This window comes from Leuciscus leuciscus (genome assembly GCF_965113295.1).
Source record: "Leuciscus leuciscus genome assembly, chromosome: 20".
NCBI lineage: Eukaryota > Metazoa > Chordata > Actinopteri > Cypriniformes > Leuciscidae > Leuciscus > Leuciscus leuciscus.
Window position 1 is genome coordinate 27,379,676 of NC_138744.1, and position 18,159 is coordinate 27,397,834.

General features: G+C 37.4%; 2 protein-coding genes across 4 annotated transcripts in view; both read left to right on the forward strand.

Moving 5' to 3' along the window:
* ddc (dopa decarboxylase) overlaps positions 1 to 18,159 on the forward strand; it is a 229,050-nt gene that overhangs the window by 118,145 nt on the left and 92,746 nt on the right. The gene's annotated exons all lie outside the window — the stretch shown is intronic.
* The window catches only part of gask1a (golgi associated kinase 1A), a 40,971-nt gene continuing 23,571 nt past the window's right edge, over positions 760 to 18,159 (forward strand). Inside the window, exon 1 of one of the 3 annotated variants that reach the window (XM_082150327.1) lies at positions 760 to 1,213. In XM_082150327.1, coding sequence (XP_082006453.1) covers positions 1,208 to 1,213 — 6 coding nt within the window. In that variant the 5' untranslated portion in view covers positions 760 to 1,207. The remainder of the gene's footprint in view (positions 1,214 to 18,159) is intronic. The other 2 variants (XM_082150326.1, XM_082150325.1) reach the window with 2 other exon arrangements.

Consider the following 18,159-nt stretch of genomic DNA (forward strand, 5'->3'; position numbering starts at 1 on the left):
TCCAGTAAGCAAGTTAAACAAAACAGAGCATACATATGTACTGTACGTACTTGTAAAGTTAATCTGACCAGATATAATTCACCATGATATTATTAGGTTAAAAAGGCTAAAAGCATCCCTTAAAGATTTTTTTAGTCAAAGGTGTTTTATTATTGATACTATTATATATTATAGTTTATAATAATATTTTTTTTATTGTTTATCATTTTAGTTAAAGATGATAAAGATGAAATGTCATGTCTGAAAATAGAAAAAAGGTGAAGTGTACACTAGTGACAACATGGTCCCATGAACTAGCATGGTGTGCAATCTTCCCTTATACTGTAAATCACCATTCTACCAGAAGAGGACAGTATAATCCCACAATAAATTCTCAAGGTCCAATAAATCATTTCTAGACAAAATCTTTAAGGACCATGAATAATGAATAATACACTTGATAGAAATCCTTTTCTTTGTAAAATTCAAGTGAAACAGTTTTCCAAAGCCCTCCATTTCTTCCTCCAATTCCCCATTTTAGGGACAATTATTGTTAGTACAATGAAATCATAATTTATTAATATCGGATCTCCTTCAAACAATGTTTCAGAATATTTCATCATTTTGTTCTTTTTTTTCTTCTTTTTTTTTTTTTGTAATGATATATTAACACCAAGATGCCACAGAAATGTTGTAAAACATTAACTCCAGATGTAATTACTTCAGTGGAAATTACAGTTAACATAGTAAATTTAATAAGATCTGAATGAGGATTTTGTTTATATAAAAAATAAAGTGAAGATCACATACAACTATGTGCATTAGCAATACGGCGTAAACTCTAGAGGCGCCCAGCCCAGGACAATAAATCTCTTCAGTATGTTTTTTTTTTTTTTTTAAAGACTTCTCATGTTACACAGCACATTCCTCTCCAAACCTCCACTCTGCTTTTCCTTCTCAAGTCCACCATCCTCCTGCAACGTGTTGCTAGAGATCAGTGCTTTGTTCTGAGACTTTGGAGACTTTGCATTGGAAACTGAAGAATAAACCAAGGGAAAGTCACTAAACAATCTGACTTTGGATGCATCTCACGTATGGTCCAGTTAAGATGAGAGCTTTACGTTCTGGAATAATAGTGTGTTTGAATGAGGAGTGCAGGAATTAAGATGATGTGGCGCTGATGCTGTGAGTGAACAGCCAAAGCATTAGGCTGCTGACGTTAGTGTTTATGATGGTAAGTGTCCAATTGAGAACTGTTCTTTATTATACATTTTAAAGTTGCTAGAGTTTATGTTGCACAGGTCATGTTCTTCAGTGAATCATCAAATACCTGTAAGCATTCATTGTCTGAGATGAGTTTTTATTGTTTAACTCACAATGCAAACTCTCACCTAAGTTGGAATGCATGTTATGTATCTGAATTCAGTGGAAAATAATAGTTCAGAGACAGATCAAAATAATTTGTTGTAGTGCTCTTTGCAGGACATGGCACTAAAGCACATTGTGTGTATTGCGATCAGACCTCTTATTTACACTCTGCAGAAAACACTCTGTCAGTTATGCAAGATGCATCCAAGAGTTGTACAACTTTTACAGCATTGAGAGTTCTTTGAATCATTCATCCCAGCTCCAGCCCTCCCCAGCAGACCCTGTTAAATTCCCTTACTCAGCAGACACAAAGTTAACTGCGTTCTGCCTGTGAGGGTTTGGTTGCAGTTACCATGCTATTATTGCATTGCTATTTGCAGAGAAGGTGATGAAAAATCATATGTGGTCTTTATCTGCTTATCATTGAACCACTAGGATAAATCTAGTCTTTTATGAGGTAAAATTATTTAAGGTTATCTTTGATGTGGGTCACTGCTATAGGCACTATTTAGAACATAGTGGACACTCTTTGCTGTTAGACCATTGATCCATTTATTACAGGGATTCCCAAACTTTATTGTCAGCCGCACCCAATATTTTCTTAAAGAACTCACTGAGATTTAATACTGAAATGATATGTAATATTTTAGTGTTTTATTTTGATAGATTTTTTATCGAAGTCAAGTGACTTTTATTTATACCTATAGAGTTTTTACAATACAGAATGTTTCAAAGCAGCCTCAAAGTAAATTAAAGGGAACTAACAAACTTTAAATATGAGACATTCAACTTCTGCAGTAAAGCAACTCTAGAAAGACAATAGTGTGCTTATTGTATTTAAAATTATTTATTTTAATTATTAGCTTTTCAACCAGTCGCAAACCCCCTGCAGTTCCCTCAAATACCAGTATGGGAAACCCTTCTTTAATAATGATTAAGTAACGAAAAATGTATGACTGTCATGTCTGTTGAATTATAAGAAAATAATGCTCACCACAAGCGGTTAAGCGTGTGTGAGTCCGTGTGTATCTCAGCAGTCTTCGGCAGCAGCATCTCTACAAGTGAAACTGTAAGCTTATCTGCTTCATGAACAGCGCCGTTATTACCTCACTAGTTATAAATGTCATGTGGTGTTTATGTTGCTAAATTCTTTCACTGATAAAATTGACAGAGCAGCGCTGACCACACGTTTATAGCGAGTGTGTGTCCGTACTATGTGTGTGTGCATTTGAGTGGGAGAGAGAGCGGGAGAGTATGCGCTTTCCCTGCATAATTAAATGTAATTTTGTGGCGAAATCATTGAAATAATTTGTCATTTTTATCCTATTGTTTAATTATTTTTTATTTTTTTTGCTTGGTCCGTGTCGTTGTGGGTTTTGGTTATTTTGTTGTTGTAAGGACCTTTGAAATAACTGAAAACGTTTGGCGAAGTGATATGAACGTGATGCGGTCAAGACATGCCTGGAACTATACTTTTGCCTAATGTTTCCCTGAAAATAATTGCACACGCACAACTTAGAATGTTCATCAACCAATCAGATTTAAGCATTCAAGAGCAAGGAAATAATGCATGTATAGAGGCATTTGACATAACATTTTATTGCATTTGCTGGCACTGGCATACAGATGTTGATGTAAAATTTGGAATTTAAAGGGATAGTTCACTTTGAAATTAATTTTTGGTATGTTTTAGCTTACCTCAAGGGCATCCAAGATGTAGGTGTCTTTTTTTCCGCAGTAGTTTCAATTTTGATATTTTTAGGTCAAACCGTTCTTGTCTGTCAGTCATATAATGCAGGTCTATGGTCATTATCTCAAAACACAAGCACAGAGTCCAAATTAAAACAATTCCCCATCGTCCAAATTAAACAATTCCCCATCGTAAGTACACATTGATGGCCTAAGACACGAAACGAGCGGTTTGTGTGAGAAAACGAACAGTATTTATATCGTTTTTACCACTTATACACAGCCATGTCCGAGTGATCTGATCTGACGTGTGCGCAGACTGGTGCATAGATATATACACACTAGATGTCGCCTTGTCTACGGCAGTTCATTGGAACGAATGTCTTTAAGGCGACATCTAGTGTATATATCTATGCACCAGTCTGCGTACACGTCAGATCAGATCACTTCGACATGGCTGCGTATAAGAGGTAAAAACGATATGCCCTTGAGGTAAGCTAAAACATACCAAAAATTAATTTCAAAGTGAACTATCCCTTTAAAGAATTGAATCTGTTTTTTGAGAGAAAACCAAATGATCAGATTTCATAGAGAGATTTAGTTATTGTCTGCATGACATAAACATTTTTACACCAAAACTAAACCTATGACAGATAGCTGTTTTTTTTGTTTGTTTAGTTTTTTACTTGTACTTGCCAATTTCCTTTTTAAAACAATCGGAAACTCTGGGCACTTACAATTTTACTTTGGTAAGAGTTAAGAGTTTTTTTCTGGCAAAACTTCCAACTGTTTTGTTGGAATGGAGATGGTGTTTAATTACAGGTTTCAGGATTGTTGAAACCAGGATGCTAAAAGCATCTGCAATTGTCCCTCTGTGGTCCTTGTTGTGTGTACAATAAACTATTTTAAATGTATTGTCTGATTTATATATATCTATAGCCTTATGTCTCATCAATTTGTGTTCTCTAATCTTATATAAGCATATATCTCTTAACAAGCTTTGGGATAGCCAGATGTTTTCAAAGCAAAGAACCTTAATCTAATGCACATCTGTCAAGAGTTCCAATTATTTTGGAAGTTATGTTTGTGTTGTTTTATGATAACTGGCATGACTTTTCCAGTAGATTAGAAAAACAATACTGTGTTTTTCCAGATTTGTCACAGATTTATGGATTCTGAAAACCCAAATAATATTACCATTCCACAAAAACAAAACATCACTATCATTTAGTGGAGTCTGCTTCATTTGCAGGTGAGGTTGAAACGTTCACCATTTTATTCAGAACTTGTGTTGGAACATCAGCTAAATGTGACTCATTGCTGAACATCTTGAATTGACTTGTAAAGGGAACTATTTTTGAAATTATTCTATGCCATCTGTTTGCCAGTTACTGCTTAGCTCCTGAGAGAGCAGTATTTTCTACAGATAACTTTAAGTATTGTTGTCCCAGATTCCCAAGCAAAAGTTAAGGACACCAGGCTTATTTCTTTCCTTTATTTAACATTGGTGGGTTTTTATATAAAGTAGTAATAATAAGTAATAGTAGTAATTTGATCATGGTTAGGGGAAGAAAACGTACATTATTATTGCTTGTATCATGGTAAAACAATAATGTTCTTTGAAGTACATTGAAGTGTCTTGTAATTACCATAGGACTTATACTAACGTAAAAGTTTGGGGTCATCAATATTTTTGTTTCGTTTTTTTGGAAAGAAAGAACATTTATGTAAATTTATGCTGTTATAATTTTAACATTAATACAAAAAGAATCAAACGCAAAACAAATCAGCATATAATATATTAGAAGCATATAAAAAGCATATACGCAAGATTGCTGAAGTTTTTCTTTACTCTGTGACCATCATCCACCAGTGATGTGGTGACATAGTAAGACTTAAAGACTTGAGACATAACTCTGACTCACACATTATCTAGAAGTCATGTCTGCAGTGTTATTGGTCTGCCTGTTAATCAGAGGCAGCCAATGAGCAGTGAGCTGTGCACGAACATGGCAGAGTGAGATAGTCACCAAGGGAATTAGAATTGATTGTTCGAGGAAGTTCTGACATTATAATAATGGCTTTTCAAATTGCCATGGAGTAACAGCACCTGCACACAATTTTGTTGAGCTTTTGGAGCAAGTCACTGGGACATCAGGGAGAGACTAAATGTAAATAATCAAGAAAGATGATGATATTTGTGTTTAGCTATATCTGGAGGCACTGCAAGCAGGTAATCTATAGCCTGTTACTGAATTCATTTGGTTCATCCAGCAAACGGATCTGAATTTCGTCCCCTTGGAATTATAAGGTTCTATCTGACATTGGTTCACTTCTTTACATTATGTGATGTTGTTTTTTAAGTTGTGTACATTTTGGAACTTTTTGTTTAGAAAATAAAAAGGTTCTTTCTACACAGTCGAATGGAATGCAAAAACTTTAAAGCTCAATATGTCAAAACTGCTCAGAACGCAGATAGAACCTTTCCAAGGGGACGATTTGTCTGAGGTAGATATGCCTGATTTTTTTTTTAGACAAACTTACTTTGTGGTACTTATTGGTTTAGGTTTTTCTATACTCTATTTAAGGGGCCTTCAGCTTCCCGGTATTTCATCTAAGGCTACATCCACATTAATACGGATAAATTTGAAAACTTTACAAAAAAAAATTCTATTTGAAACTATGAGGTATGTATCAGTCATTTGATGCATGTTTTACCCATAGATATCTATTGTTGTGCCCAGCATTTTTGTGCAGCCTTATTAAAGATAAAACTTTCCTTTCAGTCAGTCATGTTCGACATTAACTAAACTAAACTAAACGAGCCAATGCACATTGGCCTGCACGATTTGCATCGCAAACTCTATAAGGAAGAGAGCGTGCAATGCACATTCAGCTTTTCACTTCGGAGCGAGTGGTTGTACTGTTCTCTACCAGTCACCTCTAAGAGTGTCTGCGATTGCTCTACGGGAGAAGTTCTGCATCCGGTGTTGGTGTGATGGCGCTGCATCTGTGGTTGTGACTTCAAAGAGATTTGAAAGCCTTCAAGAGCTTGTTGCACACTGCAGGCGGCACTAAATCCAGCAAGCTGTACCGCAACCATTTCCCCTGTGCACTGTGGCATTGAAAGAGTGTATTTGGTGTTACACTGCGTCTTTTTAAAGATATCATTCCACCCATGTGTTTATGGATGTGGTCGTTACCTGGCTCTGTCTGACAGTCATGGTCGCTGCCTCAGGTGTCAGGGCTTAAAGCGTGCTTAGGTGGTGTTTTTGGATGAGTCATACACCCATTGCGGTAAGATGACATCACAGTGTTGCGGTCGAGACTATACCTATACCCTCTACTGGTAATCAGAAAAGGGCTACTTGGCCAGGGTGACCTGAGGATCACACTACCCACCAAGCCAATATCCGTGGGCCCCCCACTACTCTAGCACACCGCAAGCTTTGGAGCTTCCAGATAAGATTGCTGGTCCTTCTCATTAGGGACCAAGCGTTTCATTCGGGGCTCCGGCGGAAGACTGGATGTCGATTGCGGCATCGGAGGGTGAGCAAGAGTATGAAGACGGGCATGAAGACCCAGCTGTGTTGCCCTCTTCGGGAAAAGAAGCATTGATCGAGTCTGACCTAGAGCTGACAGCTATGCTTCCCCGGGCTGCTGAAAGTGTTGGGCTCGAATGGAGGCCTCCACTGTGCCCTGAAAGCTTGAGGCTGGATGATTGGCTTCCTGGGGTGGCTCACGCTGACCATCAGCGCCCCGCCCCAGTGCCTTTCTTCCTGGAAGTGCATGATGAGGTTACCAGATCGTGGGTGGCATTTTTCTGCCCGAAACCAAGCTGGTGCCTCCTCCCCCCTCACTACCCTCGATGGTGGGGCAGCCTAGGGGTACGTGGAGATCCCCCGGTGGAGCGCTGGGTAGCAATACAGTTGTGTCCTAAGGGCGTTGCCGCCTGGAGGGGTAATCCGCATCTACCATCCAAGGCCTGTAAGTTCTCGTCTGTTCTTACGGCCAAGGCTTACAGAGCCGCTGGACAGGCCACCTCTGCCCTGCAAGCCATGACTCTCCTGCATGTATTTCAAGCCCTTAAAGACTTGGACGAGGGTCGTTCTGATCCACTGCTAATGCAGGAGCTGTGCTCTGCCCCATGCAAAGGATCTCTTTTCTCGGTATGGACATGGAATCGTCAACCTGACAGCACGCCCCACGGTTAAATGTGCTTGGTCGGTGCTGAACTGCCGGAACTCCCTCAAGGGCAGGACAGCGGCCCCACTGAAACTATTTCAGAGGCTCCTGGGGCTTCTCATCAACTGAAACTATGAAACAGAAATATGACTAACATGTGACTAAGACTAATTTTTGTCTGCAAATGAAAACTATACCTAAATCAGAAATGGCTGTCAAAATTAACACTGATATAGACTCAGATGCGTGCACTTTCTAAAGCACTTGCTGCTTGGTTTATCCACAGTTTGTCTTCGATTATCACATGCTGCAAACAAAATGGCTCCTGAAGAAAAAAGCTGGTGATGTGTATTACAGGCACCTTTTTGTACTCGCCGACACTTTGCTTGTGACTTCATGGACTGTCGTCTGCCAGTGGATATAGGCATGAGGTATCACATGCCTCAGACACCGGTCACGCTGATGGCGTTCCCCATGGCGTCAGCATAAAGACGCAACGTCGAAGTTCTACTTCGAAAGGGAACGTCTCGTGTTTCCCCATTATGGCAATTGTTTGGTTTTTTTTGTCATAGATGTTATTACCCAGCAAGCAATAGCCGTCATTTCACCATCTAGGTTAACTATAGACCTGATATAGTCTGGCTATGAGTAACCCACTTCTAGCCAAAATAACCTTGAATTTGGTTACATGTCGTTTTTGCCAAAATAACTTGCAAGATGTATGATATTCCATCATGTAAGCAAAGTAAACAGTGATTACAAGGTGTTTGGTTTAATTTCTTCACTCATTTCATTTCTTTGTTATCTAATTGATGACTAGTCTATTCTTGGGCTATGGTTAGACATCTATAAAATGTTCACTGACAGCCCAAATTTTGCCTTGTTTTAGCCTAAACGTCTGGACTGTGTTTGGACGGCTATTTAAACGCAAAATGGCTTGCTGGGTAATCATCAAATATTTGTTCACATTTTGTTTTCTGGACAGTGTTTGTTTTTGTTTATGCAATGGATGTTGAATGTACGCTTAATGACATCTATTTGTGGTATCTAAATTAATACGAGTAGCCCTGCATCTACATGTGCACAGATACTAGTGTTTGGTTGTGTACATCTCTATTACATGTTTGGTTGTGTATTTATTAGCTTACCAAAGGATGGGTTACAAGAGCCTATTTCTGTATTTTGTATATTTTTTGTATGTGGCTGTGTGTTTCTCTGCTGTTGTTGTTGTTGTTTTGTGTGAATTTAAATGACTGCAGCAGACTGTCAGTGACACATTTTCATCCTACACACAGAGACCTGCACATTATATATTTCTGGATGACACTAGTGTCAAAAGCATCTGCTCCGTAATAAAAAAGACACTCCACTGATGACACTCTGAGGTAGGACAGACAAGACAGCAGATGGTTCATCCATTTTTCTTCCTCTCTCTTTTCTCTCTCACTTTTCCTCCCTCATCGCACCTTTCTCTCCCCCTAAACCATTTGCCTCCTGCATGCAATGGTATAGCCGATCCTCCTATACGGATAGAGGGTAATGCTGACATTTGCACAATGCATGAAAGATCATACATCAAACAGAGTTTTCCTTACAGCCGGTCATGATACTGTATGGAAGATCTTGGTATGCTGACATTACAATTTTTGTTTAGTCTGAGGGGGCTGCAGAGTTTCTCAGTGTAAGCATTATGAGATCTGTTTTGTTGTTGTTTGTTTGATTTTTAAAGGAAAACAAAACATTTTATAAAGATATTTTTGGCTACCTAATCTCACCCCTACCCTTAACATAAACTACATAATAGGTTGATAAATGCACAATGATAAAAAAAAGAAAAAGATACACGGTTTAGATACACTATCTTAACCAATTTACCTAACTAATTCTTGAAAATATAAAAATGTAATAGACAGATGAATGTACAGTGACAACAGAATTGAGTGAGTCTTTGTTCTCTGTTGTCATGAGATGTTCATTCAGATCTTTCATGCAGCTGTCATAAATAACCACTCAGACGCTGACAATTTGTTTGTTTCCTTTGTCTTGCTCTTGGCAGAGATAGATGATGTAAAGTAGTCTGACATTTCTATATAGTCTTTTCGTTCAATCAGAAATTCAGCAACTCCTCCTTTCTGGATAGTATTTGATGCCAAGAAACTAATGTGTATGTAATGGACTAATGGCAATTTTAAGATAGAAATCTGACAGAACTGGCTGTGTTTATTTAAATGAATGTTCTGGGTTAATAAAAGTTAAAAGTGGAGTGTTTAATTGTTGTGGCACTTGAAGCAACAAATGGATCTACAAAAATGCATGACTGTTTTAAAAAAATGTCTACCCGAACAGTCCTCCGATCTTTCATTGGTCATCCAAACAGATAACACTGCCCCAAAGTCATGCCATTGGTTGAGAAAATGTTGCTATGTTAGACTGGGCAGAGTGTTCAAATGAACAGAGCAATGTTGCAAACAGAGCAAATGGCTTTATTATAGTTGTCTCTTCATATTATACTAGGATAGGAAAAGATGGTAACACTTTAGAATACTGTATCTTACTTATTGCATAACTAATAAGGAATTATTGAGGAACTAATAGGTAATTCTTTATTAACACTTAAGTCACTACTGTTAACTACTAAGGAAGATGTGTTAACTAATTAGTATGTAATAGAATTGTACGATTGTGTTAAGTTTCAGTTAGTTAATCAATAACTAATGAATTATGTCATAACTCTTGAAGAACTATTATTAATTATCTATTAATTAATGTTCAAGAAAAATAACTAAGAAGTAACTACTAATGAACAGTCATACACAGTGGTTACTACAATAAACCGTTTTATTTTAGCAGTGGAGTGGTGGATGAAGTACACAAATCAAGTACTTGAGTAAAAGTACAGATAACCCAATAAAATATTACTCCAGTAAAATTATAAACTATTGGCCTATTCATTTTCAAATTACCTTAGTAAAAGTACAAAGGTAATTACTTAAGTAAAAAGCACTGATCAATGTTTTTTTGTTTTTTTTCTAGCCAGTTTTAGTCATTCTTCAGCACTAATAAGAAAGATAAGTGCAGACATTTACTAGGCTATATATTGATCTGCAAATAAGCAAACTTTTTATTTAATTAGCAAAATGTATCATAATGTATGATAACTTATCTATTTTACAAAGGTTTAGATAATACCGTTAATAATGTGTTTTTTTTACAGTAAGTTTGATTTGAGTCAGAAGTATGTGGTAATTCTGTATTAATTACTAATGAGTTCCCTATATTTTCACTTTAGAATACTGTTCCAGGTTCCAAGTAATTCCCGAAGAATTATCTAATAATTATTAGTTAATTACCAATTAATTTCCCTATATGTTCACTTTAGAATACTGTTTCAGGTTATAAGTAGCCTAATTCCTGGATAATTATTTGATAATTATTTATTAATTACTAATGAGTTCCCTATATTCTCACTTTAGAATACTGTTCCAGGTTCCAAGTAATTCCTGAAGAATTATCTAATAATTATTTGTTAATTACCAATTAATTTCCTTATATGTTCACTTTAGAATACTGTTTCAGGTTATAAGTAGCCTAATTCCTGGATAATTATTTGATAATTATTTATTAATTACCAATGAGTTCCCTATATTCTCACTTTAGAATACTGTTCCAGGATCTAAGTAATTCCTGCAGAATTATTTGATAATTATTTATGAATTACTAATAAGTTCCCTATATTTTCAGTTTCCCTCAGTCATTGCCTCAAACATGAATTTACTCAATGGCATTCTATGCTGAGGAAAACACACACACTGTACTGTATATAAAATATAAAAACTAATCTGAGGTTAGTTTTGTTTGACTGTTCATTAGTAGTTACTTCTTAGTTATTTTTCTTGAACCTTAATTAGTAGATAATTAGTAGTTCTTCTTCAAGAGTTATGACAGAATTCATAATTTATTGATTAACTAACTGTTACTTAACACAATCATAAAAATATATTACATACTGATTAGTTAACACATCTTCGTTAGTAGTTAACAGTAGTGAAGAAGTAGTTAATGAATAATTACCTATTAGTTCTTCAATAATTACTTATTAGTTATGCAGTAAGTAAGATACAGTATTCTAAAGTGTTACCGAAAATATATTTTACTTTCAAAAAAGGAAAAACAGTTCACCTTGAAGATCCATTGACACCAATGTTTTGGCTTAAATAAATAGATTTTCAAGGACAAACCACTTATCCTAATTCTATGATGTACTGTAGACACATAGCAGCTGAAGTGAGAGAGGACAGTGAATGAATGCACAGGGAGCTGCTCAGAAAGAGTTTCTCGAATGGTCACAATTTATTTTCAATGAGAAGGACCAGTGAGTGGGAGCTAGAACTTCCACAGAAAATGGTTTCAAATTTTCTTGTAGGCTTTGCTCTATTTTCTTCCTCCTGTACTAGCCCTTAAAAGTGAAAGTGTGACATCTAGTTTTCTTTTACTTTCCCCTGTCGTTTAAGAATAGCTTGATAAACTGCTCGAAAGAACAAACTCTCATTCAGGTGTGCATTGTGTCTTTTTAGGGAAAAGTAAACGAGTAAACTACTTTTGATTGAAATAGGGGTCATTTCAGTTTACTTCAGTTTACTTCAAAATCCAACATATTCTCATGGCAAATTGTAAATATTTTGCGTTTTGGTGAATTGGTGGCTAATTCGTCATTTGTATTTTTGTGCAATCTACTTACTCCCCAATGACAATTGGGTTTATGGGTGGAACTTCATGCTTACTTTTTTTCTAAAAATCTTTTGTTTGTTTCTTTTAAATATGAAATCGACACCTAAAAAACACAGTTATGTTTTCTCTTGAGAAACATGGGTTTTGGAAAATCATAAAATAATTTCACAGTTGTTTTAACCATATCATATGTTTCATATATACACTACCGGTCAAAAGCTTAGAATACTTAACGATTTTTCTCTCTTATGATCACCAAGGCTTTGATAAAAAAATACAGTAAAAACAATAGAAAATTTGTAAAATAATATTAATCTAAAATAACTGTTTTTTATTTAAATATATTTTATTTTTAATTTATTTATTTTTTAATTTATTTTTTAATAATAACAAATTTTAAAAGAACAGCATTTATTTGTAACAGAAATATTTTGTAACATTATACATTTCTGCACAGTAAATTTTGAGAAAATGTAATGTATATGTGCTTATTAAAAGTATTTATTTCTCTTTTTTTATCTTAAATACCCCAAACTTTTGAGTGTATCAGTTTCCACAAAAATATTATGTAAAAAAAATTTCTTAAGCCCCAAATAAGCAAATTAGAATGATTTCCTGAAGGATCCAGTAACACTGAAGACTGGAGTAATGTGTGGTCTGCAGCCAATTTTTCATAGAGAGCTGCAACAATGTGTGGAGTTTTGCTCAAAGGTCCAAAATATACTGAATGTAATTTTTACTATATGAAGGTCCATCCTCCCAAGCTTCTTGGAGGACATCGAGCACTCCGCTAGGCCGACGTCCAAAGAGAAGCTTGAAGGGGGGAAAACCTGTGGAGGCTTGCGGGAGCTCGTGCACAGCGAATAACAGGGTCTCCAGCCATTTAGTCCTATTTTTTTCCAGGGTTGGAACCAGCTGGGATGCCCCCCCTTGAAGGAGCTCTCAGTCCCGCTGCAAACTCCATTACTGGTCCACTGGCCCGGCTTGGGGCAACAAATTGCTACGGGACCTAGGGATAGGAACAGGTCGAGAGGTAGAGGGATAAACAGAAGGGGCAGTGTTGGAGAGAGATACTGAGGGTGGGGGTTTGCCAACCCCCGGTGTTGTTCTGCACTGCGGCTGACCCGCTGCAGGATGGCCCATCTGAGGTCGTCGTAGACCAGGAGGTTTTGCATCAATGCATCAATGAACCTCCCAGTTGGCAGCTGTTGGGTGGTCACCTGCGCCTCCCAATGAGGCGCACTGGCCAGTGGGCACATGGCCACTCACATGCTTCCACAGTCTTTACGAATAGATCCACAAATGCCTCTTGGTCGTCCTGTGGACCATTTTAGTGAGAGGCACATGAGCAGTGGTGGAATGGGGCTCTGCAGACCGAAGCTCCTGATTCATCCAGCTCTGGAACAGCTTGCGGAACCTCCTGGTGTGCCTGGAAGAGAGCACGGAAGCACTGGTCCTGGTCTTCCCTTATATCCAGGAGCGACTGATGGTGCTCTTGGTGGAGGCCCGCACACTGAATGGTGGCAGCAACCTTCGCCTCCCAAGTTTCAGCACTATTGTAACACAGGTTCAAGGAAATGAGGAGAAGGCAGGGTTGGCTGAGGTGTACTCGGATATTTAATTCACAAAATAATACCAAAGAAAATAAAATGTTCTTTATCTATTTATGAACCACGCATCTCCTGTTTAAATCTCCCATTGCTGACTCCACTGAACAACGCCCCCTCACCACGTAGTTATTTTAAATTGTAAAAAAATGTTGTCTCGGCTACGTATGGTAACCCTTGTTCCTTGAAGGAGGGAACAGAGACGTACGTCGTGACTGACAATAGGAATCTATGTGCATTGGCTCGTTTAGTTTCACTCGAAGTAAATTGGGCCCTCTAGCGAGATTCCTATTGTCGGGTCACGGCGTACGTCGAGAGTGACCGACTGATGGGGAACACCACATTTTCATTGTATTTTTGAACAAATAAATGCAGCCTTGGTGAGCACAAGTTCTTTCAAAAACGTAAAAAAATATATTTTATCCCGCCAAACTTTTGGTAGTGTATATTTAGCTGTGAAGGAGTTTATCACTACTGGTAAAAATAGCCCAGATGTGCCAAATTAACTGAGGAGATAAGAGAAAGAGCTGGCAAGAACAAACAAGAGTGATATATATCACCTTACTTTAACATTTCAAACACCTTGCTTTGAATAATCCACAGTGAAAAGTAACTACCATGTCATATTTTGACTGTAGACAACATGTTTATTGGATTCATTTGGAGGTTTTTTATGTAATGCTATTTGGTTTTTATTACTTCTATACTTTCTTTCCATTATTTCACCAGTGTCGGATTTATACACTGTGTTTTGAGTTATGAAGCAAGCAAGACCCGGAAAAACAATAACTTTGGGATGTGAGCATGTTTTCCCCAAAACATTGTACTTGTCTGAGTAATTACTCTTCATGTTCTCAGTCTGTCTCCCTGTGTTTGTTGTGCTTGGATTGCTGCCTTGTTTAACAGTGTGATGTCTATGCCATACTTGTTTGTGCCGTTTGCATTTGCCAGTTTAGCACTGTGGTGTCAATATGCTTAGTTGTTAAAAGGAACACTGAGAGCTTAATGCAAGGCACCTTTAAAGCCAGAGTCGTCTCTAAACCACATATACAACAACTCTGAAAGTTCCGAAAGATGAAAGTTCAGTACATGTTAAGTTTCACACCAGCTATTCAGTGCCTTCAACCCTTTCATTCAACCTTCTGAATGTCTAGTCACCTTCCCCTTCACTCACTAGTGGGTAATCAAACACATTTGACACTTTAAGAGGTCTAAGATTTGTTAATGGTTATGAAGGTTTTTTTGTTTGTTTTTGTTTTGGCAGATATTCTGTGTCTCTGGATTAGTGTATTTACATACCCACTTGCCTTCAAAGAAACATTTACTTTTTTGTGTAAGTTAGCACTCAAACAGGCCCTAACCTGTCCAGACTGTGTAGCTATCACTAGCCTAAAGTTTAGCTAAAACTTCAGCCGGTAGGGTTGGGAAATAGCCAATTACCAAATAAATCAGAATTTTTGTGCTAAATGGCGATGTATGGTATAATCTGAGTATTTAATTATTATTTTTCTATTTGAATAAAAAAAACCCTGTATTTAATTTTTTTTTTTTTATATTTAATATCCTGATCGATATAGTCCTACAAACAATGTTCATATTGAAGGTTATAAAAACAAACATAGTGTAACCTTGCTGTCTATCTGCAGTCTATCCAAAAAAAGGGGTCACATTACATTCTAACATTGCAACATTACAATCTAAAAACAAAATAATGCTTTTTAAAGAAGTAGTTAAATTAAAAACAAAAAACAAAAAAACAAAGCTAATATCATAAAAATACACATATAGGTTTGAAATTCTCTAGCACATTTATGTTCACCAACAACAACAAATATTCAACAACAAATGTTTTAGCTAAATATATTTATAATTTAGTGCTAATGTATATTTTAGTCAGAATAATTGCGCTCCTATTCTATTGCGCTCCGTCTGTTCGGCGCGCATGCACGCGGCGGCGCTCGTTCACGGAAGTATAGCTTGCAGAAAGCTCGTTCACTCATGACAGAAAACTGGACTTTCTAACATTTACAGATGGAGAATATGTCCGTGAAATGTAAGTTATGCACTGAGGAAATTATTGGATGTCACTTCAGCTTGCAATACTATTAGAGGTAGGCTATATTTGTTTCCACCAATCGCTGCACAAGTTAAGGTTACGTATGATGACGAAAGCACGTTAGTGCGAGCCCTCCCGGAACCCATAGAGAATGCATTGCAGTGCCTGCAGTTCGAAAAAAAAATCTTTGAATGTAAGTCTATGGGAAGACTCTGGGCGATTCTCAGCCAGAGTGAAATCGCCCAAAAAGAGGCGGTACTCCACAGAACGTGACTCGGCGCTGATTGGACTATATCCAGAGCTGATCCAGAGGCAGAACAACAGTGATACCCCTTTTCCACCAAGGCAGAGCTGGTGCTGGTTCGGAGCCAGAGCCTAGTTTCAAATCGGTTCTTTGTTTTTCCACCGCCAAAGCACCAGCTCCGAACCAGTAAAACTGGTTCTTAAGTAGCACCAAATCATTGCAGGGTCTAGAACGGAGCCAAGAAAGAACCGCTTGCGTCAGAGGCTGGGGGCGGGGTTACCGTGGCCAACAAGACTGAAGAGAAACTTGTGACCGCCATTTTTAAATAGCAGCTAGTCGAGCTAATAGCAGCTCGATTATAATATCCGTCTATGTAAGTTACGGCGAGCTGCACGAACGCGTTGGATTCGCCGTGTTTGGATGCCGATTTATTTTCGCAAACCCATGAGCATCCATAGTAACGCAACGTCTATTATTGTTGATGCCTTGTTCGAGATGCATCGGAGCAGCGTGGACCGATCAGAGCTGCGGGAGTGTTTGGAGATCATACGACTCCTTGTGCTTTTTGATCGCTTTCGTAGTGCTTTGATTTCATGTGCTGATCGTTCTGCGAGAAGCCGATGCATCACGAACAAGTCTGGTGTATTTGTGTTTGGCGCTGCCTGCCGCACTAGCGTTGCTGGGCAACATGAAACGTATGCAGTGACGTAAGATATAGCTCTGTTGTGGCTCTCTGGCCGGTGGAAACGCAAACCGGTTCTTAGTAAGCTCGTCAGTAGAACCAACTCCGAAATGGCAATAGCTCTAGCTCTGAACCAGCACCCGGTTCTTGTTGGTGGAAAAGGGGTATGAGTGACTGCTAGCGGAACTCTGTGGTTGAATGAGATAGTGATTGAAAAAGTCCCTTTCACACTTTGGTGGTGCGTCGCCCGATCGCCCTAATGAAGAAACCGCCGTGCTCTCCTCAGCCTTGTGAAACTTCACACAAGACATTCTTTAAACTGAAGCATAATGGAAGTCTTTCACATGTGCGATCTGCTAAAGTCATGAAAGTATCAGCCAGGAAAGAGAGATCTCACAGTATTGAGACTTTTCTTTCCTGTTTAGCATCCAAATATATGTTGAATTGAAGCAGTTAGATATCATGCACATGTTTATGCCTTATATTGAACTTGTTTTATGTCTGTAAACAACTAATATCAAACATGCTTTTAATCTGTTGGCTATATTATATAGGCTAAATGTTGCCCATATGAAATGCATATTTTTTAAGGTTTTGTATGTTACATTTTTCTCAAATTGCATTTTCAAGTGTTGATGAGTAACTATAGCTTTTTCAGTTACAAAGTACTTTTTCTAATGACTATCATTATTTAGTTATAAATTATATCAAAGTATGGCTATACATATTTAAATATCTTTTTATTTTTATTAGTAGCTTGTAATGTATGTTGTAGTAAACAAATTTTTCAAAACAGCTTCACTTTAGTTTGACTACTATAGCTTGTTGCTTGTTGTTGCTAAGTTTACCTAACAATGTTTGACGCAGTAAACAAAACCAAAAAATGTAGGCTTTTTATCAAAATGTTGTAATTTTTTCCAAGCATTATTTTAGTTTTTACAGTTGTGTGTACAGTTTTGGGAGGAATGGTATCTCTTCTAAACCTTAAATGACAGGCTTCGCCCAGTTTGGTACGGGTCATGGCTAGGGCAGGAAAATTAGAGACTGCAACTAAAAAATAAGCCAAATACAATAACATTCACAAGGCATTGTTTATTTGTTCACTACTGTTTTTTATTAGATGTTAAAGTCGGCATGAAATGGAAGATGCAATAGAGGGCATGATTATTATTATTTTTTAAATAATGATGTGCACAGGCAAATTATTTCTGATAAATACTGCAATATTCCATAAAAAAATAAGAATTGTTCATTTTGATTTTCTGTATAGATGAATACATTCTGTATTCAATCTGATTAATTCTCCGTAATCTCTGTAAAACTAACAGCTTGGAAAAATTCAATCTACATTCCAGTCTGACACTGTAGAACCTGGAGTGCACTATGGAACAGACACATATGGAAAATATCTCTAGGCATAATGTCAATCTTATCCACATATGGAAAAGGGTGAAATGAATCTCAAGCATATGTGTTCAACATCCAGCTCTCTGAATGGAATTCCCTCCAAAATCATTCACTCATTCAGATTTCCCTACCTTTCCTGAAATCCAAACTGCTTTTCCTGTTGTAGTTTACAAAACCTTTTCTCTTTTACATTTAGTAAATTTCGACTGTCTTT